The sequence below is a fragment of the Lycorma delicatula genome, chromosome 8 (genome assembly GCF_047948215.1).
Source record: "Lycorma delicatula isolate Av1 chromosome 8, ASM4794821v1, whole genome shotgun sequence".
Classification (NCBI taxonomy): domain Eukaryota; kingdom Metazoa; phylum Arthropoda; class Insecta; order Hemiptera; family Fulgoridae; genus Lycorma; species Lycorma delicatula.
The window spans coordinates 72,459,672-72,486,278 of NC_134462.1; the positions used below are offsets into that span (position 1 = coordinate 72,459,672).

General features: G+C 28.5%; 1 protein-coding gene across 1 annotated transcript in view; it reads left to right on the forward strand.

The window, feature by feature from the left end:
* The window catches only part of nwk (FCH and double SH3 domains nervous wreck), a 421,122-nt gene that overhangs the window by 84,764 nt on the left and 309,751 nt on the right, over positions 1 to 26,607 (forward strand). Inside the window, exons 5-6 of the mRNA XM_075374151.1 lie at positions 2,687 to 2,831; positions 22,287 to 22,423. Of these exons, the coding sequence (XP_075230266.1) occupies positions 2,687 to 2,831; positions 22,287 to 22,423 (282 nt within the window). The remainder of the gene's footprint in view (positions 1 to 2,686; positions 2,832 to 22,286; positions 22,424 to 26,607) is intronic.

Consider the following 26,607-nt stretch of genomic DNA (forward strand, 5'->3'; position numbering starts at 1 on the left):
ATATTACTCCCTTACATCACGTATCCACACTTAAAAATAACAACTATCCCATTTTAGGTTCACCAGAAAAAAATGAGGCGTAAAGTAGTAGTAGTTTTGTAATGAAAAAGATGTATTCTTGCCTATCAGTATGATAAAATCAACGAAACGTAGGTGATGATTAATCCTAAAAATATAAAACAAGTTAGTTCATTAAAGGGATAGCACTTCATTAAAATATTATTTTTTACAATTCAATTAGTATCTTATGTATCTCAAATGCTTTATGTACATCAAAAATGTAATAAAAAATTGTATAAAGCCACAAAATTAAGGATTTTATGTCGAGAAACAACAAAATTATGTGAAAAAATTTTAACTGCTCGGTAAAGAGAAAAGGAGCGCATGTGGTCTAATTTTTCTAAATAAAAGTTTAGGTAATTTAAGAAAGTATTACCTCAGTTTTAGGTATTTTTATAATAGGGAGCTTCGTAAAACAACGAAGCCGGTTCGTTTAGGGTCATTTTTGGGTATCCTACACTTTTCAAATCACTAAATGTTGCATCCCTGCCCTTCTAATTTATAGTTTTCAAGTGGTACAATTGACATATGTATAACAGTGTTCACCACGAAAGTTTGACACTGATATTTGAAGGTTGTATATGTCTAAGGAAAGATTGCATGGAAAAAACAATGAAATAATCTCCAATCTATTTTTATTTTTAATTATTACTGGCATAGGTGATCATTTCAATTAAAACGGAGATACATCTCTACGTCTATAGAAATGAATAAACATAATTTGCATAGGATGTGGACGGTTTCGTTTTATAATTTTTATAAGAGTTAAGTTTTTTAATCTTTTAAAAATTACTAAAATGATTATAAAAAATAATTATTTTTTTATGCAAATCTATATTTTGAAATAATTTACATCCATTTGAATCAGTACATTCTAATAGAGATTGTTTTGTACCAGCGAACCGATTGCATTTTTAAATATGACTTCATTAACTTCTTGATTTAATTGATTATTTTAATCCTAAAAATTTAAATGATGCCATTCTTTTATTAATGAAATTTTAATTACGACGTGAAGTATACTGAAAGATTAAAAACATTCATTTAATTAAAAGTTTTTCAGATTTGTAAAGGAGAAAAACGTATAGAATTAAAAATTTTCATCTTGATTTTTTTCAATAGCTGTTTGAAATTTGCAAAAAGCTATTAAAGAAAAGTGACTCTTTCCTAGTTTTAATTATTCATTTGCTATGACTAGTTAGCGATTGTTGATACAACTTTACAACATGAGATAAACTATCATTAAATATAGCAATCAATAGTCGGATTAAATCTATTGAAAAGAGAAACGGGTAGGGATCGTAATAATAATAAAAATAAAAGAGAGCCTAGGTTACTTCCTAGGGAAACTCCCGAAGTATTACAAAACATATCTGACCTACAGCCTCTAAATAATACAAAATTACAACATCTAAGTACGTACTGAAAAACTTAATGTGGAAACCAAAATAATACATTTAAACAAAATAATATTGAGTGGTGAATGTCAAATCCCTTTTTCTAGTCAAGGTATTACATATTCTAAGCCTTGACTATATATAAATAGTCAAATTGCGCGCGCACCGCACACACACACACACATAATCTGCAGCAAATTAGAAATGAATTAAGTATATAAGTATATATTAAAGATGTTACCCCCTTCCCAACAACAGGTTACTCAAAAAATGAAAAGAAGTTGTAGCGGAGAGAGGCGTAAGGTGTAACAAACAGTGAATGCTATTGCTAAAAATTTAGGGTTAGATATTGTGTTTGACATAAGTGTAATAAGTGTAGAGATAGATTGAAAGGTCAATTTAGCGTTATTCTAGAAGAAATGAACGAGAAATGCAAAGTGTTGAGAGGGCTAGTGAGGAATGATATCACAATATATGTCATAAATTAAGTGATTTCATTAACAGAAATTTTATTACTAAGGTGTTCAGAGCAAAAGGTGGACTGTTAACCTTAAACAGTGTGCTATGTAGGTGTTCTTTGGTATTTGGGTTAAATTAACCACACAGCACAGGAATGGTTGACCTGAGACTGTACAAGACTACACTTCATTTACATTCATATATGTCATCCTCATTCATCCTCTGAAGTAATACCTTACGATGGTTCCGGAGGCTAAACAGAAAAAAAGAAAATGATGCTATATAGGGAAGTCGAAAAATGTCAACCATCCCTAAAATGAGGAAAAAATCACTGTAAATTCATGCCGGATTCTCGCAAAATATTAGATTCTTCTGGTTTAGAAGAAATTAAGTAAATTGGTTGTCTGGAACATACTAAAATATTGTGACGTAGTAAATTTGAGGTCGAGAAGTAATTTTTAATTAGGAAAAACCAGTGGTTTTTATGTAGTCTTTCTTTTGATTTATGAGTAACGAAACTAATATTAAACATTTAAAAATATGTTTTTCTTTTTTCTATGTATTCTCGAAGACAACCTGGCAGATGGCCTCGATACAACTTACATTTCTCTTTCTTCATTTTTCTCTCAATTCTTACTTTCTACATTCCAGAACTGGCATTGCTCACACCGACTTACCAATAATACTTCTGATATATTTTATTAACAAATATCTTTATAAGAAATTAATAAAATAAAACAAATAGAAATTATTTATTTTTTGAATTTTAGGAATATGTGGAATGTATGGAGAACAGTACTGGAAGAAAACGAAAAGTTAGCAAGAGCAAGATTAGCGGCTGTAGAAGTATTTTCTCAACAGATTGCTGACGATGCGAAAGTATTAAGATCACACAAGCTTCTTACGTCAAAAAAGGTAATTAACTCCAATTTATTTTAATAAATAAAAGTGTAATATTTATTTCAAGTATAGATTTAAAAAAATAATCTCTCATAAGACAGAAAAATAAATATAAGAAAATAAATTACAGAAATAGTCAGAGAAAATAATAGAAGCAAAAAAAAAACATTTTTCATATTTTTTTTTGTACTTAAACTACAGAAATTGGTGCAAATGTTATTCTTTTTTTTTTCATATTGATTTATACACGAAACGAAAGAAAACAGAAAATAAAAGCCAGAAAGTATTAAAAAAGAAAAAGAAAAATAACGTTAAAAGTTTTTTTTTAATGTTACTTCGTCAATCTTCTCACGTTTTTTAACCATGAAAATGCATAAGGCGTTTTTTTAACAGTACATTATAAAATGAAAAAAAAAAAATGCAACTATTCAAATCTCTCAAGATCAATATGACCGGAGATATAAGTCTTAGAGTTTATAAGGATTTTCATGATGTATGGAATAGGAAAAGTTAAAAGAAAATATACAAAAATTGAGTATTAAAGGCGATTTTAAATATATTTTTTTTATTAAAATTTTTAACCTCTATAGTTTTGTAGTCATTGTTAATCGTATAAAACCTTAATAATTCTTATTTTTTGCAAAAAAAAACTGTACACAATCGTGTGTTGTATGATTTTGAATTTTTTTAAACCCCCGAAATATTAAAAAAAATTCTTTCTTACTTTTTCTCTTTATTTAATTCAAAAAAAATAATTCCTAAAAATTGTACCTAAAAATCAGCCTGTAGAAAATAATATTCGTCTATTTATAATTAACTAATTATATATTTGTATTTATATCTGGGTGAAAATACAAAATTTTTAGTAGTGATGCTACTAAAAAATAGCATAGCTATTTAAAAAAAAAAGATCCCATATCAGGCTTATTATAATAAGAAGGCGATTACTACCCGTTGGCGTCTTTATTGAGCCAGGTATTCACTGTTGCATATCCATCAGCATACTAAGCCTCCCAAAATTCAAATGATCATCAGACCAAAAAATCTGACAACACAGTTGTAGGACTTTCCTGTCACGTGGCTTTTTTCAGATGGACGGTTTATACACAGAACTTAATTAAAAAAATTTATCATTTTATTTAAATATTTTTAGTTTACAATGATTCTAAATAAAGCGTGGACGCATACCGTATATCATTCGTGCGGGTGTGACGGTACTAGCGGTCACTTTAAATACATTTTACACTTTAAGTAACATTTATTTAATTCTACCGCTCACCTGTGACGTCACAACATCGCAGACGACTACAGCAGCAGTCCGGCCGCCAAGTAGGATGTGTGATGGGTAGTAGGGGGGTGGCTAGGTTAAGATCTCACATTGATGGGGAATAAATTTATGGATCCAACGAGATGCTAGTAGAAAAAACTGCAACGAAAAAACCTTCTACAACGTTTCAAAGTTATTACTATTTTTTGAAATGGGGATGCAATTTAGCAAAAACATTTTACACTAAAGATGTTTTTTCATAATTTTTAACAAAAAAAAATGCAACGAAAATAACCCCTTGTACTGCTTTCTATAACTCTTCAAAATTAAAACCATTTTTAATGGTGGGGGTGAAATTTAGCAAAAAATACTTTTTACGAACGTTGTTTACTTTTCACAAAATTATAAAAAATAAAAAAATAAACCTTAATTATGCAAAATCTGGAGACGATTTCGTTTCTTCCCCCAGTCTCCCCATCACATGACCATACAATTGAAAATTTAATAGCATCAATGCCCCATATACAGACGTAATGAGACCAAGTTTGATCAAAATCGGTCGACTAGTTCTGGAGATATGAGGTGATTTATAGGCTAACATCAATAAACAGTTTTAGGGATAGGGTGACATTTAGCAAAAAATGTTTTTTACAAAAGTTGTTTACTTTATAAATATTTACAATTTTTTTTTTTTTTTTGCAATGAGAGGTTAATAATTGTTAACAAATCAATATATTTAAATTAAAAAAACAAAGTTAAAAGAAGGAGATGAAGTCTGATTCGAACAGATGTGCCTTCCCCTAAAGTCCAAATACTTCATTAATTAAAATTTTATTTGTCTATAACTCTGGAACCAATGAAAATACCGTGAAAGTACCACTTACATCGTTGAAAAGCTCTCAATGAGGGCTTATTTCTGCAGTTAAGAAAATGTCCAAAATCCAAATTTTTTTTATTTCTTTTGGTTCAGTTGATTGTAATCAAAAGGGGAGGTGCACAACAAAATGTTACAGCAGTCCTATATTTAAAATTTCAACATTCTACAGCTAATCGTTTTTTGAGTTATGCGAGATACATACATACGTACGTACAGACGTCACGCCGAACAAAATGGATTCAGGGATGGTCAAAATGGAAATTTCCGTTGAAATCTGAAAATTGAAATTTTTTGCGACCACAATACTTTCTTTACTTCGTACAAGGAAGTAAAAATATGAAACATCAACATGGTACGACTATCTTTCACGCTGTCTTAATTATAACAAATATTATAACTTTATTAAATTAAAAACTAATTGTATTTAAGATATTATGTTAATTTATTTTACTTCCAACGTAAAAAAATCTGAGATTAACTTATTAAAATGTGTAGCAAGCTTGAAACCTTTTACCTTATAACAAAAATTAATTAAAAAAATGATTAATTTTGATTTCATTAAAAGTAATAAATTCAGTTTTAGTTATATTACCAAATAAAAATAATTTATTGCTACTAAAATTAAATTCAGAAAATTAAAAGACGGAAGTAAAAATTATGTGTAATAAAATATCTCATTTTGACGTAAAAAAGTTATGATACTACGAAAACCCGTAATTTAAGATTTAATATCAATACATTCATAAAGACCGTGAATTGATTTTGATTACTAAATACTCCTAAAAAATATATAAAATTTGATAAATTAGAATTTATGACTTTTTTCTTCATTCTAATCTAAAAAAAAAATCAATTCTTAACGTAAAAATACGTATTGTAAAAGAGATAAATTTTGATATCATAAAGTTATAAATTTTTAAAGTATGAAAAAATAAAATAAGTGGTAAACTATGTTTATTTATATAAAATTCTTTATATCTGCCTTGGAAAATGCGTTGTCAGATTTATATTTCGCATTTGAAATAACGTTTTATTTTGAGATATATCTCAAATCTCTATCTCTATAAATTATCTCTTAGATTGACGTGAAAAAAATATAAGACGAAAGCAAAATTCGTCCCTTTTTGGAAAATATAGGTAAGAAAGGAAAGAAAAACCCAATGCGTTGCCTGACCGGTGCGGCGATGTAGATTGACTGTCGCCGACTCAATAGGTTTCGGTTTGGCGGGTAACGCGTCCAATATGTAGACTCCTCGAAAATCGGCTATTTTTAGTTTTTTTGCGCACCTTGTCAATTCGATATCCGATAGCAGTCCCTCCGGTATTCCCTTTTATCGAGGTTTTTTTCTCTTAGCGTCGATCCCCGACCCGGTCGTAAGGAACGGTTTAAAGTATAGGAATAAGACGCTTCATCCGGTCTTAACTTTTCTTTTCAAAATCTCAATTTGGATAAAATTTTTGATAAAATTTCAGAAGCTACCTATGGAAGCTCATTTAATCCACGTTAAGTTCTACTTCGTAATTTTTACCAACGTTTGTGTTCGTGATCATAAAGAATCTTTAATATGATTTCCGAGAATAACGGATACGTTGGCCACGTTGGTTTCCATGATTTATTTCAATCTTTGAGTATATTTTGATTCTCTTCTTTAGGATACACAATACACAAGTAGATTTGAAGAGTGTGCAGACGTGATAGAACTTGTTTGGGTAAGGTAGGGCCGGTGTAGGAGCGTAGCAGTTGTGCAAATAAACATTCTGTTTATGGAAGTTGTACTAAAAACCGTTCAGCCTGATCCTCACTGCAAAAGTTATTCGCAAATAGACTTTAAGAGAATTGAAGTCTCATATTACAACTCTAAATGTGTTATTGCAGATTTTAAAACATTAGTTTTTGAATTTTGTTACTTTTCGTTAAAGCTAATCTTGCATGAGTAAATGAAAAAAAAAGATGGCTTGGACCATTTGGAAAAATATTTTACTTATGGTAAAGTCTCTGTACTAAATAAATAAATTAATTCATATTAAAAGCTTTTTTATTAATTAAAATCAATTTAACCATTTTTGCATGTTGCACTAATAAAACGATAAATGATAAAATCATAATCGGCTGATTAAGAAATAGTATATGAAAAAAGTTAAAAGAAGGTTAACTCATCCTTTCTAATTTGCGTTCTTTGATAATAATTCTTTACAATTAATTTAATATCCAAGCATTTCTATCTTATTAACGGTTAAAGAAAAAGTTTTATTTCTTTTCATTTCAATTTTTTTTTTTTTTTTGAAATATATATTTCTTTTTTGGATTCATTCCAAACTGCTGCAACTTCTGCCCAAACCTTCTATTTAATCCTCAACGTATTTTATCATGTTCTTGGTCTCCTTACTATCTCTATAATTTTTTCTTTTTCAATGGGCGCGTTAAGCATGAGCGTGTGTGTATTAGTATCTACAATCTTTTTTTTTTCTTTGTAAACCAATATAACTTCAAACAGCTACTTTGAGATATTGTTAAAAAAAAAGAAGTTATCCTTAACATTTTTTAATATGTACAGTTCAGCGAATTCATAAACTATTTATTTAGAGAGGAGTTTTGGTTAAAAAGATTAAAAAATATAGATATTTATTTATGGTTTTTATTTAGTGTGTATATATATATATATATATATATTTATATAAAGGAGTGTAATGTATTTAGTATATATATATGTTTATTCCACCGTAGCAGCTCAACGGCTGAACCGATTTAGATGTATGACTCCGAGTTGGAATCTTTCATTACCGGGAGTATCAAACGACACATAAATACGTATGTAGTATACATTAAAAAATTATACTATATACAAAATTGTCAACCGTACGCTCTTTAATTATCCTATATTAAACAGTTTTTTTTTTTTTTGGCAGTCATGTTTTTTAATTTTTAATGTTTACCTCCTGTTTTAGTGAGGTAATTATTATCTTTGTAATATAAAATCGTTTTAATATTGGTTTCAAAATTCGAAAATTGAGGAACTGAAGATGAAGATAAACATCGATTTCATTGGGTTGACGAAGAGAAGATCAATGAACAATTCCAGCGCAATGTCATACCAAAAAAAAAAAAAAAAAAACAGCATTCAAGTAGATTTGTATAGTGGTTATTCGGTTATTCACTTCATCAAAACATACTAACAGAACGGTGGTAACAGGATAATGTTATATAAAATATTAAAGCAATAGAGTCTGTGTTAGGTGTAGAAATAAGTATTTCTGCACAAAACTTTTCTAAGATGTAATAATATTTAAAACTGTTTAAATTTCATGATAATACTATATCTTATTTTCGTTTATATAGATATTAAAAATAAAAATACAAATAAAAAGTTATTTCATTGAATAATTAAATTTAGTAGACGGTATAAAAATAACTACTTGTAATTTAAATATTTCAGGTTATTAGAGTCGGTAAACCACAAGCAACGTATTGTTTCTTTCTTTCTAACTATGAAACCTTGTAATAAATTTTTTAATAAAAGCTATAAACTTTAAAAATGTTACCGGAGATAAATTATATCTATATTAATAGAAATAATTTAATCTATTAAAAAGGTAAAAGGAATCGATAATCGATCGCAAATACGTCTCGCATTAAAAATATCAAAACTTCCAAAATAATAAAATGTTTAAAGTTTCGGTGAGAGTTTGCCGTCAATCGATAACATCAAAAATCGAAAATCAAAACTCAACAATTTATTTATTTATAGTTCTTCAAAAAGACATTGCCCGAATCAAAAAAGTACAGATATGTATGAAAGGCGAGATAATAATTGTTATATATTTTTCTTACTTCGTTTTCTCAAACACTAAAATATACACCGTTAAATATTTTCTTCCTTCTCTACTAATATTGTAACTAAATTATATTACTTTTTAATATAAAACAAATACGAAACATCGAGAAATAGTTGGAGTTAAACATTTTTTTTATATACTTGTATATATACTTAACACAAATCGTATAATAAAAAATTCGTCAAATTTTCTCAAATATGTTGAATAAAAATACAGAAACTTTGCCGGCTCGATTTCATAGTCTAAACAACTTCATAAATCCTAATAATTCATGATCCATAAGTGTGTTCTACTTCTTGACTTGGTTGTGAAAGACGATAAATTCACAATGCCATTCATATGAGTGATCATTCTCTAATTCTAAATTGATGAGAGTATAAAATGATTCAATCATTAAAAATATTTGATTAATTACCAAATTCAATTCTAGAAAAAATGTTGTAAAATTTAAAAATAGTAAAACAAAACGTAAATTTCGTTCGCATAATTGAAATATATTTTAATAATTTTTTATTCAATAAGTTAATTTTTTCCAAGCTAATTAATACACAATTAGAGGCAGTACTGATAGTTATGATACTTGAGTGAAGATGGCATTAGAAATATTTTCGTCACTTTGAATTTTCAAAATATCAAGGAAACATTTTATTAAAGATAAAATTACATCATTAATATTGTGTGACTTTTTAACCAATAGGAACATATGATGAATATATCAACAGAAACCTACGAATGATAATTAGTTTACATAAGGTGTGTAACACTCACTTGAAATTATCACAACGACCCGTACTGCCCCTAATGCTGATCTTTGATCAACACTTGATCTGTTCATTAAGTGATTTTTTTATTGAAATCAGAAATTTATTATTGTTTTTTATAGAAATTTTTCGCCGTAACCAACAAAGTTGAACTTATTGTTGAGATCGTAATGCATTTGCGTAGAACAGTAAATAATAATGTTAGGCGTAAAATATTGAAGTTTCATTAATTTCGTTTTTAAAAGTATGAAATCGGCCCGCAAGAGTTTTTGCATTTTCAATCAACATATTCGAGAAAATTTGACTAATTTTTTATTATATGATTTGGTTATTAAGTAAATATAAAAGTATATAAAAAAATTGTTTATCGCCAATTATTTCTCCATGATTTCATATTTGTTTTATATTAAAAAAGTAATATAATTTAGTTACAATATTAGTAGAGAAGGAAGAAAATATTTAATGGTGTATATTTTTGTGTTTGAGAAAATGAAGAAGGAAAAATATATAACAATTTATTTATTACCTCGCCTTTCATATATATATCTGTACTTTTATGATTCGGAGAATGTCTTTTTTAAGAACTATACATAAATTGATTGAATGAATTTTGATTTTCGATTTTTTGGTATTTTCAACTGACGGAAAATTCTCGACGAAACCTGAACAATTTTATTGTTTTGGGAGTTTTGATATCACCTGTTTTTTGTTTTCTGTTCATTCGTTAAATTCTGTAAAATTTTAAACGATATATCAAGTCTAGTCAATAACTAGTCATCAATTAATAACAAGATTCTTCATTTTTATGAAAAAATAATTTCAAAATTCTCATCAAATGATGCACTCGATCTTAATGAATGAAAATCTTTTTTTCTGCTGCAGTAAAAATGAAATTAATATTGATTAATTCATATCAGTCAGTTTTTCTAGTCGACGTCTAGTCATCTATTAGTAATTGAGTTTTTATTTTCATTGATTTGAGCAGTTGCAATAACAATGTGAAAACGTTCGGCGTTATTAAAAAAAAAATGTTTTAATAGTGTAAAAAACTTGAATATTAATTCTAAATAAGTGTAATGTAATGAATAAATAATATATTTATATAAATACTAATTATATGCACAATTTTTCGAAATATCACAGCGGTCCACTTTTTGCAAAAATATTTCGTTTCACGCAACTAATATATAATATATATTCTGAATACGAGCCAAATCGAACCATAAATACAATCTTTTGAAATATCATCACCTCAGCGCCACCAAATAGTTGAATTATTGAATAATAAAAAAAAATTAGTTGAATAATTGTAGAATAAAAATTTATCAATTTATTTCAGTTTTATTTATTCCTTTTTATTATAACTACTATAATCTCTTGTAAACTAATACTTTTATTTTTTTTATAAGTTGTTTCATCTTCAGTACTTTCATTTACATAAGAGTATTTACTATTAAAACAAGCTGTAGTATATTTTCTTTTAAATTTTATTATTTCAAGTATATATTATCAAGTTTTTATACGCTACCTACTACTATCAAGTACTGCTATCTAAAGGCGCGATTCGTAAACTGTTTAGGAGAAAAAATTAGGATTAGAAAAACAAAAACTTCACATTTTCAAATTAAAAAACCTCAAACTACGAAGATTATCACATATTTATCGAGAGAACAAACCTATATTCATTAAGAACATCTATTTCTGCGATGATATGTAGCTTTATGTCATCAAAATTATTTTTTTATATTTTAAACAATTTTAAAAATGTTGAAATGTCGATTTGCGAGTTGGTCAGAGTACACAAGTCTTTCAGTGTGGACACACTCTCGCCGGTGTCAGTCTACCAAAAAATTTGATAATACTGAGTATAATACCCGTTTACAAAGCCATAGTAATCAGGTGAAACTTGACTTCAAAAAATGTTTTTGCGTAATTAATAGTAGGCCAACGTTGTCTATTTTTTCGTATTTCTTTTTTAGAGGTAATGTTTCTCACAATTTTATTTAGCAGATTTCATTAAATACAGAAATATACAGGAATAAAATTGAAGCGTAAAAATATATATATATAGATATTCTTACTTTCCCAGAATATGATTATACTGTATAATACATTAACAAAGGTGTAATACTAATCGGATCAAATTTTGAAATTCTAGATTTTTCTTACTGTTCATGATCCTGTCTAACAAAAAAAAAAAACACAATTTCAGCACGTACGTTTCTTCTTTTTCAGCATTGTGAACAATAAAATAATCCAATTGCAATAAAACTATTGGAAAAAACTATTGTTATTGATAGAAGTTGTTAAAAAAGAAGAAACTTTCCTACATTAAAACCGCGTTGTAAAAAAAACTATATATGTAGTACGATATCAGCAAAAGTTATTCTAGTTAAAATATTAATAAAATCCTTTTATAACGTGAAAATAAGTTATAATGTAATCACGTTTATTTTTATAATGATAAAGTTTGTCAATCTATTTCACTTATTTAAAAATATCCTATTGAGTAAAATTTCTATAGTAGTTTTATTTATATATCCACTACTAATTTAATTTCTCGATGAAATAACTTTTCATTCTCTTTTCAATTTTAATCTCTATAGAAACGAAAATAAAATATAATACTATTATTAATAAAATGTACACTTATTTAAAAAATATTTTATCTTAAAAACATTTCTAAAAATATCCTATTAAAGTGTAAAGTTTGCTGCAGAAATAGTTTTACACCTACACAGAACTTAATTTCCCAATAATATACAGAGTTAAAATGGTGGGCTAGCTATACTTTTTTGGATTCTACTTGGAAAACTAAACAAAAAAATAATCTTAGGAAAGATGGCAATTTCTCCTTCGTTCTCCCACTGTCCGCCATTTTGTTATTTTTATATAAAAATTTATATCTCAAGTTCGCATTAATATTTGGAAAGCGTCTTGGTAATAAAATGTTTAAATTTCAGGAAAAAATCAGGACTTAGATAACTTTGCAAATTAAAAATTTGCGGCCATGTTTATTTTTCAATCAGTTATATCTCCATAAATATTAGTTTTATCAAAATTTACGTTATTTTCTAAAATATTAAGCCTTTTATATTGAACAAAATGACATTTTATTTTTTTTAAATCGGTTAACAAATAGTCGAGTTATGGGAGAAAATGATGTAATTTTGAGTCACAATTATCAGGTATGTTATTGTGAGAAAATTATTACTTAATTTGATACTAATTTACAATACTAGAATTAAAAATAAATAAAAACAATTAATATTTATTCGAATTGAACGTAAAGTGGAGGACATGAAAAAATAAAAATTATAAAATCAATTTTCTGCCGTAACTCGGCTATTTATTAATAGATTTAAAAAAATAAAATGTCATTTTGTTAAAAATAAAAGGCTTAATATTATTAGGGAAACGTAGATTTTGATAAAACTAGTATTTCTGGAGATATAACGGATTGAAAAATAAAAATTGCCGCCATTTTGTAATTTGCTAAGATATTTAAGTCCTGATTTTTTGCTAATATAAAAACTTTATTAACAATACGCTTACCAAATATTAATGACTCATCTACCCGAATTTGAAATATAAATATTTGTATAAAAATAACAAAATGGCGGTCAGTGGGAGAACGAAGAAGAAATTGGAATTTTTCCTAAGGATATTTTTTGTTAAGATTTACAAGTAGAATCCGAAAACGTACAGCCAGCCCACCATTTTTTGTATTTTTATACTAACAAAAGATGAAAATTATAGACATATTTGGTGACTATGTTTTTTCTATGCAACAGCAAAATGGACGGACCGTTTTTGAAACAAACTTTTTATTTATAATAAGTTAAATTTTGTCGTAATTACTGGTTTTTTTTTTGCCGCAGTATTTAATTTACAATCGATTCCAATTTACCGGAAGCATAAATAGATCTGAATATTAAAAAAAAATGACATGGAGAGAGGGGTTTCAATTATACAGTATACATAAATATATAACAACTGTAAATAATTAAATACAAAAATGAGTTTAAAGAACATTGATAAATATAAATAAAAATAAAACATGGATATAATAAAAATACTTCTAAAAAAGTGGTTTCTATGGAAATCCATTGTTTGCCTCAGTGGAACCACAAGTAAATTTGAATACAAAAATAAAAATTCGACGTAGAGACAACATGACTTCCTTGTACGCCTATTAAATTACATACACTTTTTTGCTGCAATTTTTAAACTTATTTCATTTGAAATTGAGATACGATCCTCTAGTTCTCTAATGAAGTGGACAGTTACACAATTGCTGAAATATTCGTTTTTAACATCAAATATTTATACAATTATTAATTCAACAATCTTACATGAAATATTAGGATAGAGTAAAAGTCCCTTTATTACTCGTATCAGTATTATTCGTATCTTAGTGAGTTGCTGATTAACAAAAGTTTCAGATTTCTGGTGTGTCGTATCAATAAAAATTAATAATAATTAAACTATTCCGTTTAGTGAACTCCTGTTTACTGGTTACAAATGTTAATTTCGACCTACGGTGTAAAATATTCAATTTTTATTATTAGATTTTTTGGTGAGTAATCAAGAATGAAAAAAAAAAAAACAATCATACAGGAAAAAGAAAGATAACATGAAGAAATATATCTAAAAAAAACAAGAAAATGAATTTGAAGAGGAAGAAAATGTTAAAACCAAAGAAAGAATAAAAATATTAAAAAAAGATTAAATATTAAAGATTAAAGAGAGAGAAAATTTGAAAACTAGAAAACGTGTGTACAAATTAAGATCAGAAGAATTATATCCAACTAAAGAGCGATTAAATGATTGGCAACAAAAAACAAACAAAATGATCAACTCTGACTTAAGAAGAATATTGGTCCGACAATATCAGAGGAATAATGAACTAAAGCAAACAATTCTTATCTTTTAGATCATTACTCCTCTGATATTGTCGGACTAATATTCTTCTTGCAAAAAATTCTTATCTAATTTGTTAAAGATCGGGCATGTATGCTTCAGTGTACATGCTCTTGTGGGGGTCTACTTCTCAGACACTCTGTAGTTAATTTATTGTAGATAAAATTAAAGAGAAGTTGAACTAGAAAATCCAAAACTTCAAAAATCCAAAACAGGTTTTTTGTTTATACGTTCTGACTGTGAATAATCACTGTAAAAATTTACTACAGTGCTGCTTGTATGGTATTAGATTGTACTGGAATTATTAATTACCTTGTTGAATTTTACTTTAAAACTTAAAAAATCCGTCAATGAGTCGATAACTTTCCCAGCTAGGCCGTTCATATTATGCAATTAATTTTGGGTGAAATTATAAAACTTTCATTATAAATGTTTAAAACTTAAAACTGGGGTAGCCAGAAACTATTAGATTTGTATGTAAAAATATTAATTTCTAATTTTAAGATACATCGTTAAACAAATAAAAAACTAAAAAAACTGGTAATTTATATACTCATTAAGTTTGAAATTACTTGTTTGATTATATTTAAATGTTTAGATTTTAATTTTTGAAGCTAAAATGATCAACAAAATAAAGCAATAACCAAAAATTTTAATATTATTGGCACAACAATTTCGAAAAATATGTTTTCGAATTTTTGAAAATTTGGGCGCTCGTGCATCAGGTGGCTTCTTATAATGATGAAAATATTTACTAAAATCGATTTTAAATAAATAAAAAATTTTGTTCAATTTTTTAAGAATTTGGTCTAACCCGATTTGTACTACCCGATCAAGGAAGAGGTATTAAATTATTTAAGCGACTATTTTTTTTTAACAAAATATATGTGAGCATTAAAAATTTGAAATTGCGGGAGGGGTGTATGCAAAGATGTTTGTTGTGGTATGAAAGCCTATTGATATAAAAAATATAGATGTAATAAACTCTCATTAACTCCTTTTCTGAAGCAAGGTATGGATAAAAAAAGAAAATATAATAAAATTTTTGGGGGAAGTGGGGGAAATATTAAATAAATTATAAACGAATAAGTAATTTGTGAACTTGATAAAATATCTTCAACTTTCGTTACAGAATTCTTTTTTACTAAATATTTGAAACATTATTTCGGTCGTAATATCACCCACACCTCTTTTTCCTTTTTTTTTCAAAAATTTAATACATTCCTTCCACCCCGAAGGTAGTACCTACGTACCAGGTTTGAAGAAAATTGGTCACTGGAGTCCAGAGTAATAAGACCAAAAAAAAACAATATACATACGTACTCACACACGCATAGACGTCCATGTAACAAAAATAGATTTATGGACTTGGAAGCATTGGGATAAAAATATTTTTTTTCAAATTACGTACAATTTGTTTACATCTATTTTTAAAGTGTCTCCTTAAGACAAAAAAAAAATTAAAAAGGAATAACATTTATAGAATTTTTTTAATCGATCTATTATATACTTTCCATTATAGCTGTAGCAATATACATCGCTATAGCCGGAAAAGTAAAAATGTCTTTGTATATATGTATTCAGGAAGTTTAAAAAAATACATTTTCATTCATTCGTACTTATGTATTTGTGTAATATTAAGGAGAGTAATTAATCTTTGTAGTAGTAATTACTTACTAGTAATTATTAATAGAAGTGATCTTTTCGAGTAGTTTTAGTAGAACATCAACTCTAAGATCCTCATGAATAAGTATAATTTAACGACGAAAGATAATTTAGGAAAATCAGTTACACATACTCAGGGTTATTTAGGGGTTCTAATTAACCTGCAATCTAAGTTAATGAAACAGAAAAAAAATAAAAAAAAGACAACAGGAATAGATTTTTTTGTTGATTATAGAGGGCTAAAGAGTTAACGGGTGTAGCCCCATGTGTTATAAAAGCTCACTAACATGGTTTATAAATTTTAATTTCTACAAGGATATAAATGAAATTGTTTATAATAATAAATTTAATTTTAATCTCATAGCCCAAAATAAACAAATAAATAAAAATACTGCATCGTAGAAATAGCAGATCGGTAGCGTCATGCGAACGAAAATAATACAGGTCTATAAAGAACTAGCTTAGATAAATTAATATTAAGATAATAAAAAAAAAACTCGTTTTCATGTAATTATTTATTTTTGATGTTTATAAAAAAATAACTACTCAGAGTGCAGGAGTCAGGATTACAAAAGTTAACAACATGCAATAAATAACAATCAACCTTTCATTTGGAACTTAAAAATTGTTTAGATGGTAATTATTTTTTTTACGGTTTAATTAGAATAAGTATTTAAAAATTTCAATTTTTGATTAAGGTAGTGACGTTTGTGGTCATAATTTTGGTTTAAATTTTCAGAATTTTTTTTTGATACAGTTTGGCTCGTCTTTCAAATACCTTTATACCACATAACCATATGTCTCATTTAAAGTCGCCGTCCCGCTACCCTGAAGGCCGACTCTAATTTGGGACTTGCTGAGTTAGTCTCTCTTATCAGAAAGATCTCCAAAGAGAGAATCGGTATACCTCAAATAACAAAAAATTAAAGGGGAGTATACAACTGTATTTCTAGCTATCTGAAACAAACATCTCGTTGATGCAAATTTGGATTGGGTAATCAAAATTTAGTTTTAATTGTACAATTTTTTTCTCCTCATCGAGCTCTTTAAAATGATATATCAAATGACCAGTGGTCCCGTTTTAAATTTTTGAGTTGCCCTCCACTCTGCGCCGATCGAAAATCAAAAAGAGTGAAATATACGTTCGTTGAAATAGCCCCTTCGGTACAAGGAAGAATGCCACACACCGCAGCAGTTATATCAATTATAAAAAAAAAAGTTGGAGGTTGTGCAGCTAAGTTTCTTTTCAGCCACCCGGTACCGATGTGTGTGTGTCTAAATATATATATATATATATATATATAGATTATTTTCATGTTTAAAAGTTCCCTTAGGTCACGTGACCATTATTTGGTAAAGTCACACATTTTTCTATTTTTTAATATTTTAAAAATGTACAGGTAACGCAAATCATTTTATGTTTTAATAAATCTGTATAGGGGGGGTCCTACACACGCTAAGTTAATATAATTTATTTATGTAGTGTTTTGGCAGTTTTATAGCATATTTTTTCAATTATTAAAAAGTTAATTTCTCCGACATTTTGGGGTCTTACAATTGATTTTTATATATTTTATACATTTTGTAATCCTTACATTTATTAATTCAAAATTTATAGCTTACACTGTTATTGCGTAATGATTATTACAAAATTTAAATGTTAGCGGCCATTTTGAGGTGAACTCAATAACCGATCGCGACCGTTCTAGGCAATCCGGATAGAAAGTGTAAACTTAGCTTTACAGAAACTAAATTTAGCTAACATAAATTGAGTTAAACAGACTAACCAACATGACCTAACAGCAAGCCTCTTAAATTTAGCTAACATAAATTGAGTTAAACAGACTAACCAACACGACCTAACAGCTAGCCTCTTTTATACGATCTATAGATAAAACTAATTTCAAGAAAGACAAAGACAGCATGAACCATTCAGAAACATTTCCAATCATGAACAAAATTTAAAGGGGGTGGATAAGAGTTAAATGCTATTATTGAAAACTTTCACAAAAAGATTTTTGACAAATATAAAACTGAAACAGGCTATTTTGTTTATCGTTTATATTTGTTCTCGTATTATTCTACAATTATTGATAAAGTTAAGTAGTTTTATCGCAGTAAAATTAATTGCTTTATAGCGTTTCTTAACTGATCAGTTATAACTTATACTAATTAAATGTTTTCTGATGATAATAGTTTAACAAAAGAAACAGCCATCCAGATTTAGATTTTCGGTAAAGTTAAGCTGATGTTTTGTTAGTTGTTGTATAACAGTACAGTGTAAAACTTTGTTGAAAAGTGTTATGGGTTATATGAATATATGAGTTAAACGTCCTGCTTTTCTGTAAACTTGTAGTGTCGGAATAGAAAAGTCTTGCATTCGATTGGCCGTAGGTTCCAAACGCAGCAAATATGTGGAAAGAACAATTCATAAATAATTAAGAAAAAAAAAAGAGTAGGGCGCATAAGAAAAAAATGCAAAATTTTTTAATCATGTTGAGAAAATGAAAAGAAAGAATGAAGTAACAAAACCAAATTCTTATATCGCTCAAGGGATAAACAAGCAAAAAATAATTTTCTTTTCTATCTTATTTTTTAAAATCCTTCTAGTATCTTTTAATCAATAGTTTTTCTTCTAATGAAAATTTCTATTTTTACAGAAGAAAAAGTATTGTTGGTTGGACATATCTCAGCAATCGCTTTTCTGTTTTGAATTTTTCTGATAAGTTTTTATTTTTGATCTCTTTAATCTAATATCAACCATAGAGAAATTAAATTCCTCAATGAAACTTTTTTTTTTCAATTTCTATAGAAACAAAAAAAGAATATTATAATATTTAAAAATATTCTATTATTATTCTATAATTTGTTACAACACCGTGAAACTACACATCCTAAAAATATTTTGAAATGTATTTTGAAGGATATTGAATTCTACAGAGTTCTCATACCATCTTTAGAGCCGGTGATGTGGTGGCTAGGGGGATCGGAGTATTGCAGGTGTAGCGGAGGCCCTCCTGCTGCCCACATGCACCCGGCGATGGCAAGCATGTAGCTAAGGTGCCCATGTATGTCAGTGCTACCGAACTGGACCTCCAGGGTTGGTAGCCCTGGAGTGGAAATGTACCCCGGCGGCTAGCCTTGCAACAGAAGGGATCAACTTATCATTCAAATTGAACAATCTCCTTACATAACAGAGGGTTCATGAAGATACCTTCGTCTACAACCAGCCGTTTCACCTGAGGTGAAATGGAGAAAGAGCTTTGAGATAAGAATGGAAAAGGAGGCTAAGAGCTTGCAAAGGGCTTTGTTCAAGAGTAATCTACCAAATTCAAAGTATTTGGTAGTTACGAGAGATGATGGAAATTTTTCGAGAGCAAGCCCTTTTCTTATTGCTCCAGAAATAATTAAATCTGCTGGAGACCCAGTTACAGAAATCAGGAAAACATATAGGCTTCATGTAGAGACGACTAATGAAGCAGTCATAGAAGATCCTAACACTTAAGAATATATGCGAATTTGCTGGAATGTTGATCTGCACAGTACACTCAACATCTCAAAGGGTGTTGTAGTCTGTTGAGTTGCGCAGAGCAGGAAACAGCTGAGGAACTGACACCACCAGGAGTTATAGAGTGCCACAGGTTGAACATGAGAAGAAATGGTTAAGTCCTACTTTCTACTCCTCATGTCCTCACCTTTAACAAACCAACCCTGCTACAGAAAGTGCGTGTAGAAATTCAACATTTGGATGTGCAGGCTTTTGTACCACAACCAATGAGGTGCTTTAAGTTCCAACATTTTGGCCACACTGCTGCCTGATGCAAGAAACAGCAAATATGCGTGTGTCGTGAAGGATCTTCCTTTATGTGTAAACTGTAGAGGACAGCATTCGTGCAGATCTAGAAACTGTCCTGTTTACAAAGTCGAAGTAGCTGTGCAGGAAGTCAAAACCCTGTAGAAGGAACCTACCTTGGGGCAAAGAGAACTGTAAACACACGCAAGCCTAGAGCAACAACTTATGCTCAGGCTGCATGTGCTATTCCTGCTCCTGCTCCAGCTGTTGTCGATGAAAAACAGCTTCTTGGCAATTTTGCGCCTGCTGTGGCAAATATGATTGAGAGAATAACAGAAAACAAAATTAAGTCTCGCACTTGTAAAAAAAGAGATCACAGAGCCAACGATAAAAATACAACCTCCTGATGATACCTCGACTAAGACCAAAAGTGCTATATCATCCTCCTTCCAATCAAAATATGGCAAGTATATGCTACAGATAGTGATCTGCAGTGGATGTTTGCAGATTTGTGTTTATTTCAACCACTTTGGTGGTAGCTCTAATTGATGTTAATATAGCTACTCCACCTCTAACTCTTATATTTGGCGACTCATCTTGCTGAAATATATTGTATCTTCTTAATTGGAAATTGTCATTTCACCAGAAATGCATTTCTTGCAGATATACCAATTGGGTCTGCACCATGTACCAAGTGTTGGAGCTCATGGATGTTTGACAAACATCTATTGAATTATCGACTCACTAATATTTAATTAGCTTATTGTCTGGGTTTGCCTTTCGGTCATCCTTTTTTCCTCTTCTTTTATATTTTATGAACAGCTTCATATTTGTTAAGAATGTCATCTCCTGACCTCCGAATCTGAGATCATTGAAGACGCGGACGATGACAGGCAATGATTGACGCTTGGCGTATATCATCAATTGTGGGACGGGAACGAGCCGCGCATTAGGCAGGAAGGAAACAGGCCCCCCTGTGTGGTTTTTTGTGGCCTCTGTGATTTAGAGGCCATTTTGAAGGAGGCTTGGGAACTTTCATAGAACACTATGGAGCAGTCACTTTCCTCGCACTATCATCCAATATCTCACGCAAACCAACTTTGACCTCTGGATTAGTATCTGTTCTTTTCTGACCAATTTCTAACTGCAATTTGGAAAAATAACATTAAGGACGTCCTTACTGCAAACATCCTGTCCATTCTGTACATTTTAAATCAATGAGGACAGCGAAGTATATTTGTATGGACTCCAGGGCATGCGGGTATTGCAGGGAATGAAAGTGCAGATGAAGCTGCCAGAAAGGCAACAGTCTATGATAATTCCTGTACTGTGTAACAGTCTGGGTATAATTCCTGTACAAAAATTGCCTAAGTAATGCAATAAGAAACTGGTGGAGTAAAAATTGGAGAAGTTAAATATCAAATTAAACTCGGTAAAAACTTCTCCATATAAATGAAAGAGCGACATGAAGCTGCCTCACTGGAAAAAGTGGTGGTGACCAGACTTACAACCGGTCACACATGAAAAACAAATTCATACTTGTAACCAGTGAAGAAAGAACAATGTGCTGTGTTTATAATAAAGCACATAGTCAAGCATCTAAAGGAAGAGTGTACTATATATGATGACCTCAGAAAGAGATATATGATGACCTCAGAAAGAGGTTTGGTCTAACAAATAGTATTGCTGCTGATTTGGAAAATGGAAATGAAGAAAAAATAATTGTGTACCTGGACGCCAGTGGACTATTAACAAGTCTATAAGAAAATTTAATCTGTGTTAAGTAATCTCTAAGGGAAGTAGTTTAATTCTATGTATAATAAAATAAAAAAGTGGAGTTTTGAAGCTTGGCACGTATAGGGCAGAGAGTTAGCCCTCTTGCCTAGGGCACCAGACTAGCCTGCATGCAAGAGTGGGGGAGTCGGGGCGTATCCGATGGCATGGGGGACCCTCAAGGATGGACAGAGGGCGCGAGGCAAAGGGTATGCATAAGGCATGCATAAGGCATGCCTGGAGCAGGTAGGTCAGGACCAGGAAGAGGAGCCTCCCCGCTAAGGCTTCTTTGGCTGTCCTGAATGGCATTACCAGTTGCCCTAGGGGTGCTTAAATATAATATAAGGGAGCAAAAACTAAAATGTTGGTTTTGTGAAGCCGTTCTTTTTCATTTATATTTTTGTATTCTATTTATTTTTTTAATTTTAATATCAGGGCCTTTTACACCCTACAAGTGTTCTAGTGTTAATATACGAGTATATTTGCCTATATGATATTTTTTGGTGTTTTTAAATAAAATGTAAGGGCCCTTAATAAATAATTTAAATAATGAGCAAGTCTATTTTTATTATTTCAGTGTGTGGACCAATTGGCGGTGGTTCAAAAAGAACTTCAAGGATGCGTCCAAGATGTAGATAAAACGAAAAAACTGTATTTCGATGAGGAACATTCAGCTCATGATGTACGAGATAAGGCGAAGGACATCGAAGAAAAGTCAGTCATATTTATTACATATGTAAACATATTATTGTATTAAACTATAATATTAAATGCACGTAGCACAATACACTAGTAATAGGGCTATATAAAAAAAACTCCCATATTCGTTAAGTATAGCTGAATGGAAAAACATTTGTCACATTTATTCAAGTATCTAAGTGATTGTATTTCATTTAAATATCTAAGAAAGTAATTGCATAAGTATTTTTATATCTTGCATTCACTTAGTAATGTTGCAGTAATTTGCATATACAATAGTTTTAATACAACCAGATTTATTTTGAAAAATCTCACAACGATTTTGTTTAACTTTCCTGGTATTTGTATAGAACTAAAAAGTTCTATATACTCGTATTTTCTTAAAAAGATGATTTAGTTTACTTTATTGTTATGATTTTACAGATGTAAAAAATTATATTTTCACAATGAAGTAAAAAAAAATTAGAAATTTTTAACATCTTTTTAGGTTAATTACATAATTATATCCAGAGGACTGGAACAGCACAATGGAAACAAAAGGAAGATAGCAATGGCAAAAAAAGCCTTCATTAAGAAGAGGAGATTATGTAGTAAAAGTTTGGAGTTAAGAAAAAGGGTGACTTATGAGATGTGTATAAGAACAGAAGAATGAAGAAAAATAAGATAGTTGTTGGGTAAAATGAGAAATTAGGAAGTACAAGATAAAAGAAGCAAGAGCGCTTTGCTGGAAGTACAAAAAAAAGAAACTTATTAAGACATGCAATTAGGAGAGTGAAGTCTTGAAAATGCATTGAAAGAATCAAAAAAAAGAAGAAAAGAGCCAAGGAAGAAGAATGAAGTTAATAGATGATTAAGACTGGAAACTATAAGGGGATGAAGGAGAAGACTTGGAACAGGGTTAGATGGAAACAGATCTAAGGAACCTGCCATTAGGTAAAACACCAATGAGAGAAAACAATTAAATTAAAACAAATTCAACTATTACAGGATTCATCACTGTGTGGCGATAAACATTTTTTTTTTGTTTATTAAGTAATTGTTATACCATACAGCACGGTCAATACATATAGGTCTTAGAACTGCACAAAGTAGCAGCTTTTAGTCTTAAAAAGTGTAAATCAATTAAGTAAACTGTGAGTAAAAGAGATTTTTTGAGTCAGTACAGTATATTTCATCACAGAAAATATTAAAGGCATTACGGGGAACATTAAATAAATAAAATCTATTGAACTACAGTGAAATTTTGTGTGTTTGACTTTCCACCATTTCGTGAGGGCAAGATATCAATCTTGGTATTTTGTGGTGAACCTCTGTTAAAATAGACCATCAAAAACATATTACTAGGTGAATTCACATGAATCAAAGGATGATGGCAAGTGACTAGTATTTCATATCTCACCCCACTAAACATTTAAAAATCCTCAAATTGATCATTTTTTTTTGTTTAAAATTGATCTAATCCATCTCAAAAGAAGTAAAAATGTTGAAGTATGTGTATACTTTTCTGTTAAAAGTACTTATAAAATTACGTAAATTATATCGACCAATCCCCATAAAATCACAATTACATCTGATACTTTTTATTTTTGCTATAAATTCTTTTTCATTACCACTCTTTAGATATAACTAGTATTTTTTTTTTTTTTTTTTTTTTTTTTTTTAATTATGCAAAATAATATCTTATACTAATTCTCGAACTTAATTAATTAATAATCTTATAAAATGTATAAATATGACAGTGCTGACAAAACTGTGTGTTAAGCTATATGTAATTAATACAGTTCATATGTTACTCAAAGCCTCAAAGTCTTGAATGTAGAATAACTTTTAAATAAGTAGCGAGTACAAAAGAACATATCCATCTGACAAAAAAAATTTAATAATGTGAAAAACAAATTTAAGATAATATTATTTAAAGTCTGGGCTATTATCCAATATCTAATAATAGTAGTCATAACCTAATAATCATACAATATGTATTAACCTTTTAGAAAATATGACGATGCTGACAAAACTGTGCATTTGCACTTAATATTGTACATGTAAAATTACCCATCTTCCAGAAATAGATTACAGGATAATTTTAAAACAACTAGAGAGTATAAATGATAACACATTAATTTGAAACAAAAATTAATGATTACGTTAATTTAACTATAGGACTATTAATAAAAGGCATCTGAAACAAAAAAAAAGATATTTTAATATATGATACAAAAATTAACTAAATTTTGATTTAATTAACTAAAAAATGATTTAATTATTAGCTTTTATTTATGAATAAAAGCTAATAATTTGATAAAATGTATAAAAAGTTTGAAAATATGACATTGCTGACAAAACTGAATGTTTTACTTGAATGTAATTAATATGGTATATATATGTTTTGTTTTAATATAGTACATATATAGTACATTTATGTTTACAGCCTCAAATTCTTGAATATAGAATAACGTTTAAATATGTAGCCAGTACAAATCCATCTGAAAACAAAAATTAATATATTAACTATAGGTCTATTTATTTAATAAATATTAATAATAATAAAAAACTTATAAACTGTTTGAAAATAAGAACTACTCATAGTGCAATATATTAGAAAAATAATTCTTAAATAAATAGAATATATACATACATGATAATATATGTATGCGAAGAAAAATTAAAAATATTTTACTAGTTGAAAAAAAATTATATCAATTAAATTTAATTTATTTAAAATTACAAAAAAAAAAATTAAAAAAAATTTAATGATACAACAATAAATGATTATATTAACAATCATATTTTACTGGTAGATAGCAAAATTTATTTATAATTCCCATAAAAAATGTGATAATGATAATGAAAAAACTCACTGTACATGCAGTATACCCACAGCAAAAAAGTGATGAATGTAATATTTAAATGATAACAGGCAGCTGAAACAAAATTAAAGATATTTTAATAGTACGATACAAAACTTTTTGATTTATTTTACTAAAAAAATAAGGCTATTTATGAATAAAAGCTAATAATCTGATAAAATGTATAAAAAGTTAAAAACTATGACAATGCTGACTCAACCGTGTGTTACCTGTATGTAATTATTAAAGTACATATATGATCCTCATAGCCTAATAGTCTTGAATATAGAATAACTTTCAAATAAGTAGCCACTACAATAACGATACATCCATCTGAAAAAAAATGTATAATATGAAACATAAATTAAAAATAATATTCTTTTGAAAAAGGATTATTATCCAATATATTATAATGAATAGTAGTTAAAACTTATTAATCACCTTTAGAAAATATGATGTTTCTCACAAAACTGTGTATTACCACTATGCAATTAATAAATTTAAATGACACATGCTATTAAAAAAAAAATAAAACTATTTTAATAGTATGATACAATAACTTATAATAATATTATTTAAAGTTTAGGCTAATATCGAATATCACTTAATAATAAGAATCTAATAATCATACAAAATGTATAAATATTAACGGAGTATATAAATACTCTGACTAAACCCTATGTTACTACCATGAATTTAATATTATCATTGATATATCACTCACATCCCAAAATCTTGAAAGCAGGATAACCTGAAAATATGCAGGGAGTACAAAATGTTAACACATCGATCTGAAACAAAAATTAATGATTTTATTATATTAGCTATAAATTTCTTTTAATCATTTAAACTATATGTACCACAACGTAATAATTACTGTACATGAAGCATTACTTACACCAAAAAAGTGTTGAATTTAAAATTTAAATGATAAAAGGCATCTGAAACAAAAAAAAAATATTTTAATATTATGATACAAAAATTAACTAAATTTTGATTTAATTAACTAAAAAATGATTTAATTATTAGCTTTTATTTATGAATAAAAGCTAATAATTTGATAAAATGTATAAAAAGTTTGAAAATATGACATTGCTGACAAAACTGAATGTTTTACTTGCATGTAATTAATATGGTATATATATGTTTTGTTTTAATATAGTACATATATAGTACATTTATGTTTACAGCCTCAAATTCTTGAATATAGAATAACGTTTAAATATGTAGCCAGTACAAATCCATCTGAAAACAAAAGTTAATATATTAACTATAGGTCTATTTATTTAATAAATATTAATAATAATAAAAAATTTATAAACTGTTTGAAAATAAGAACTACTCATAGTGCAA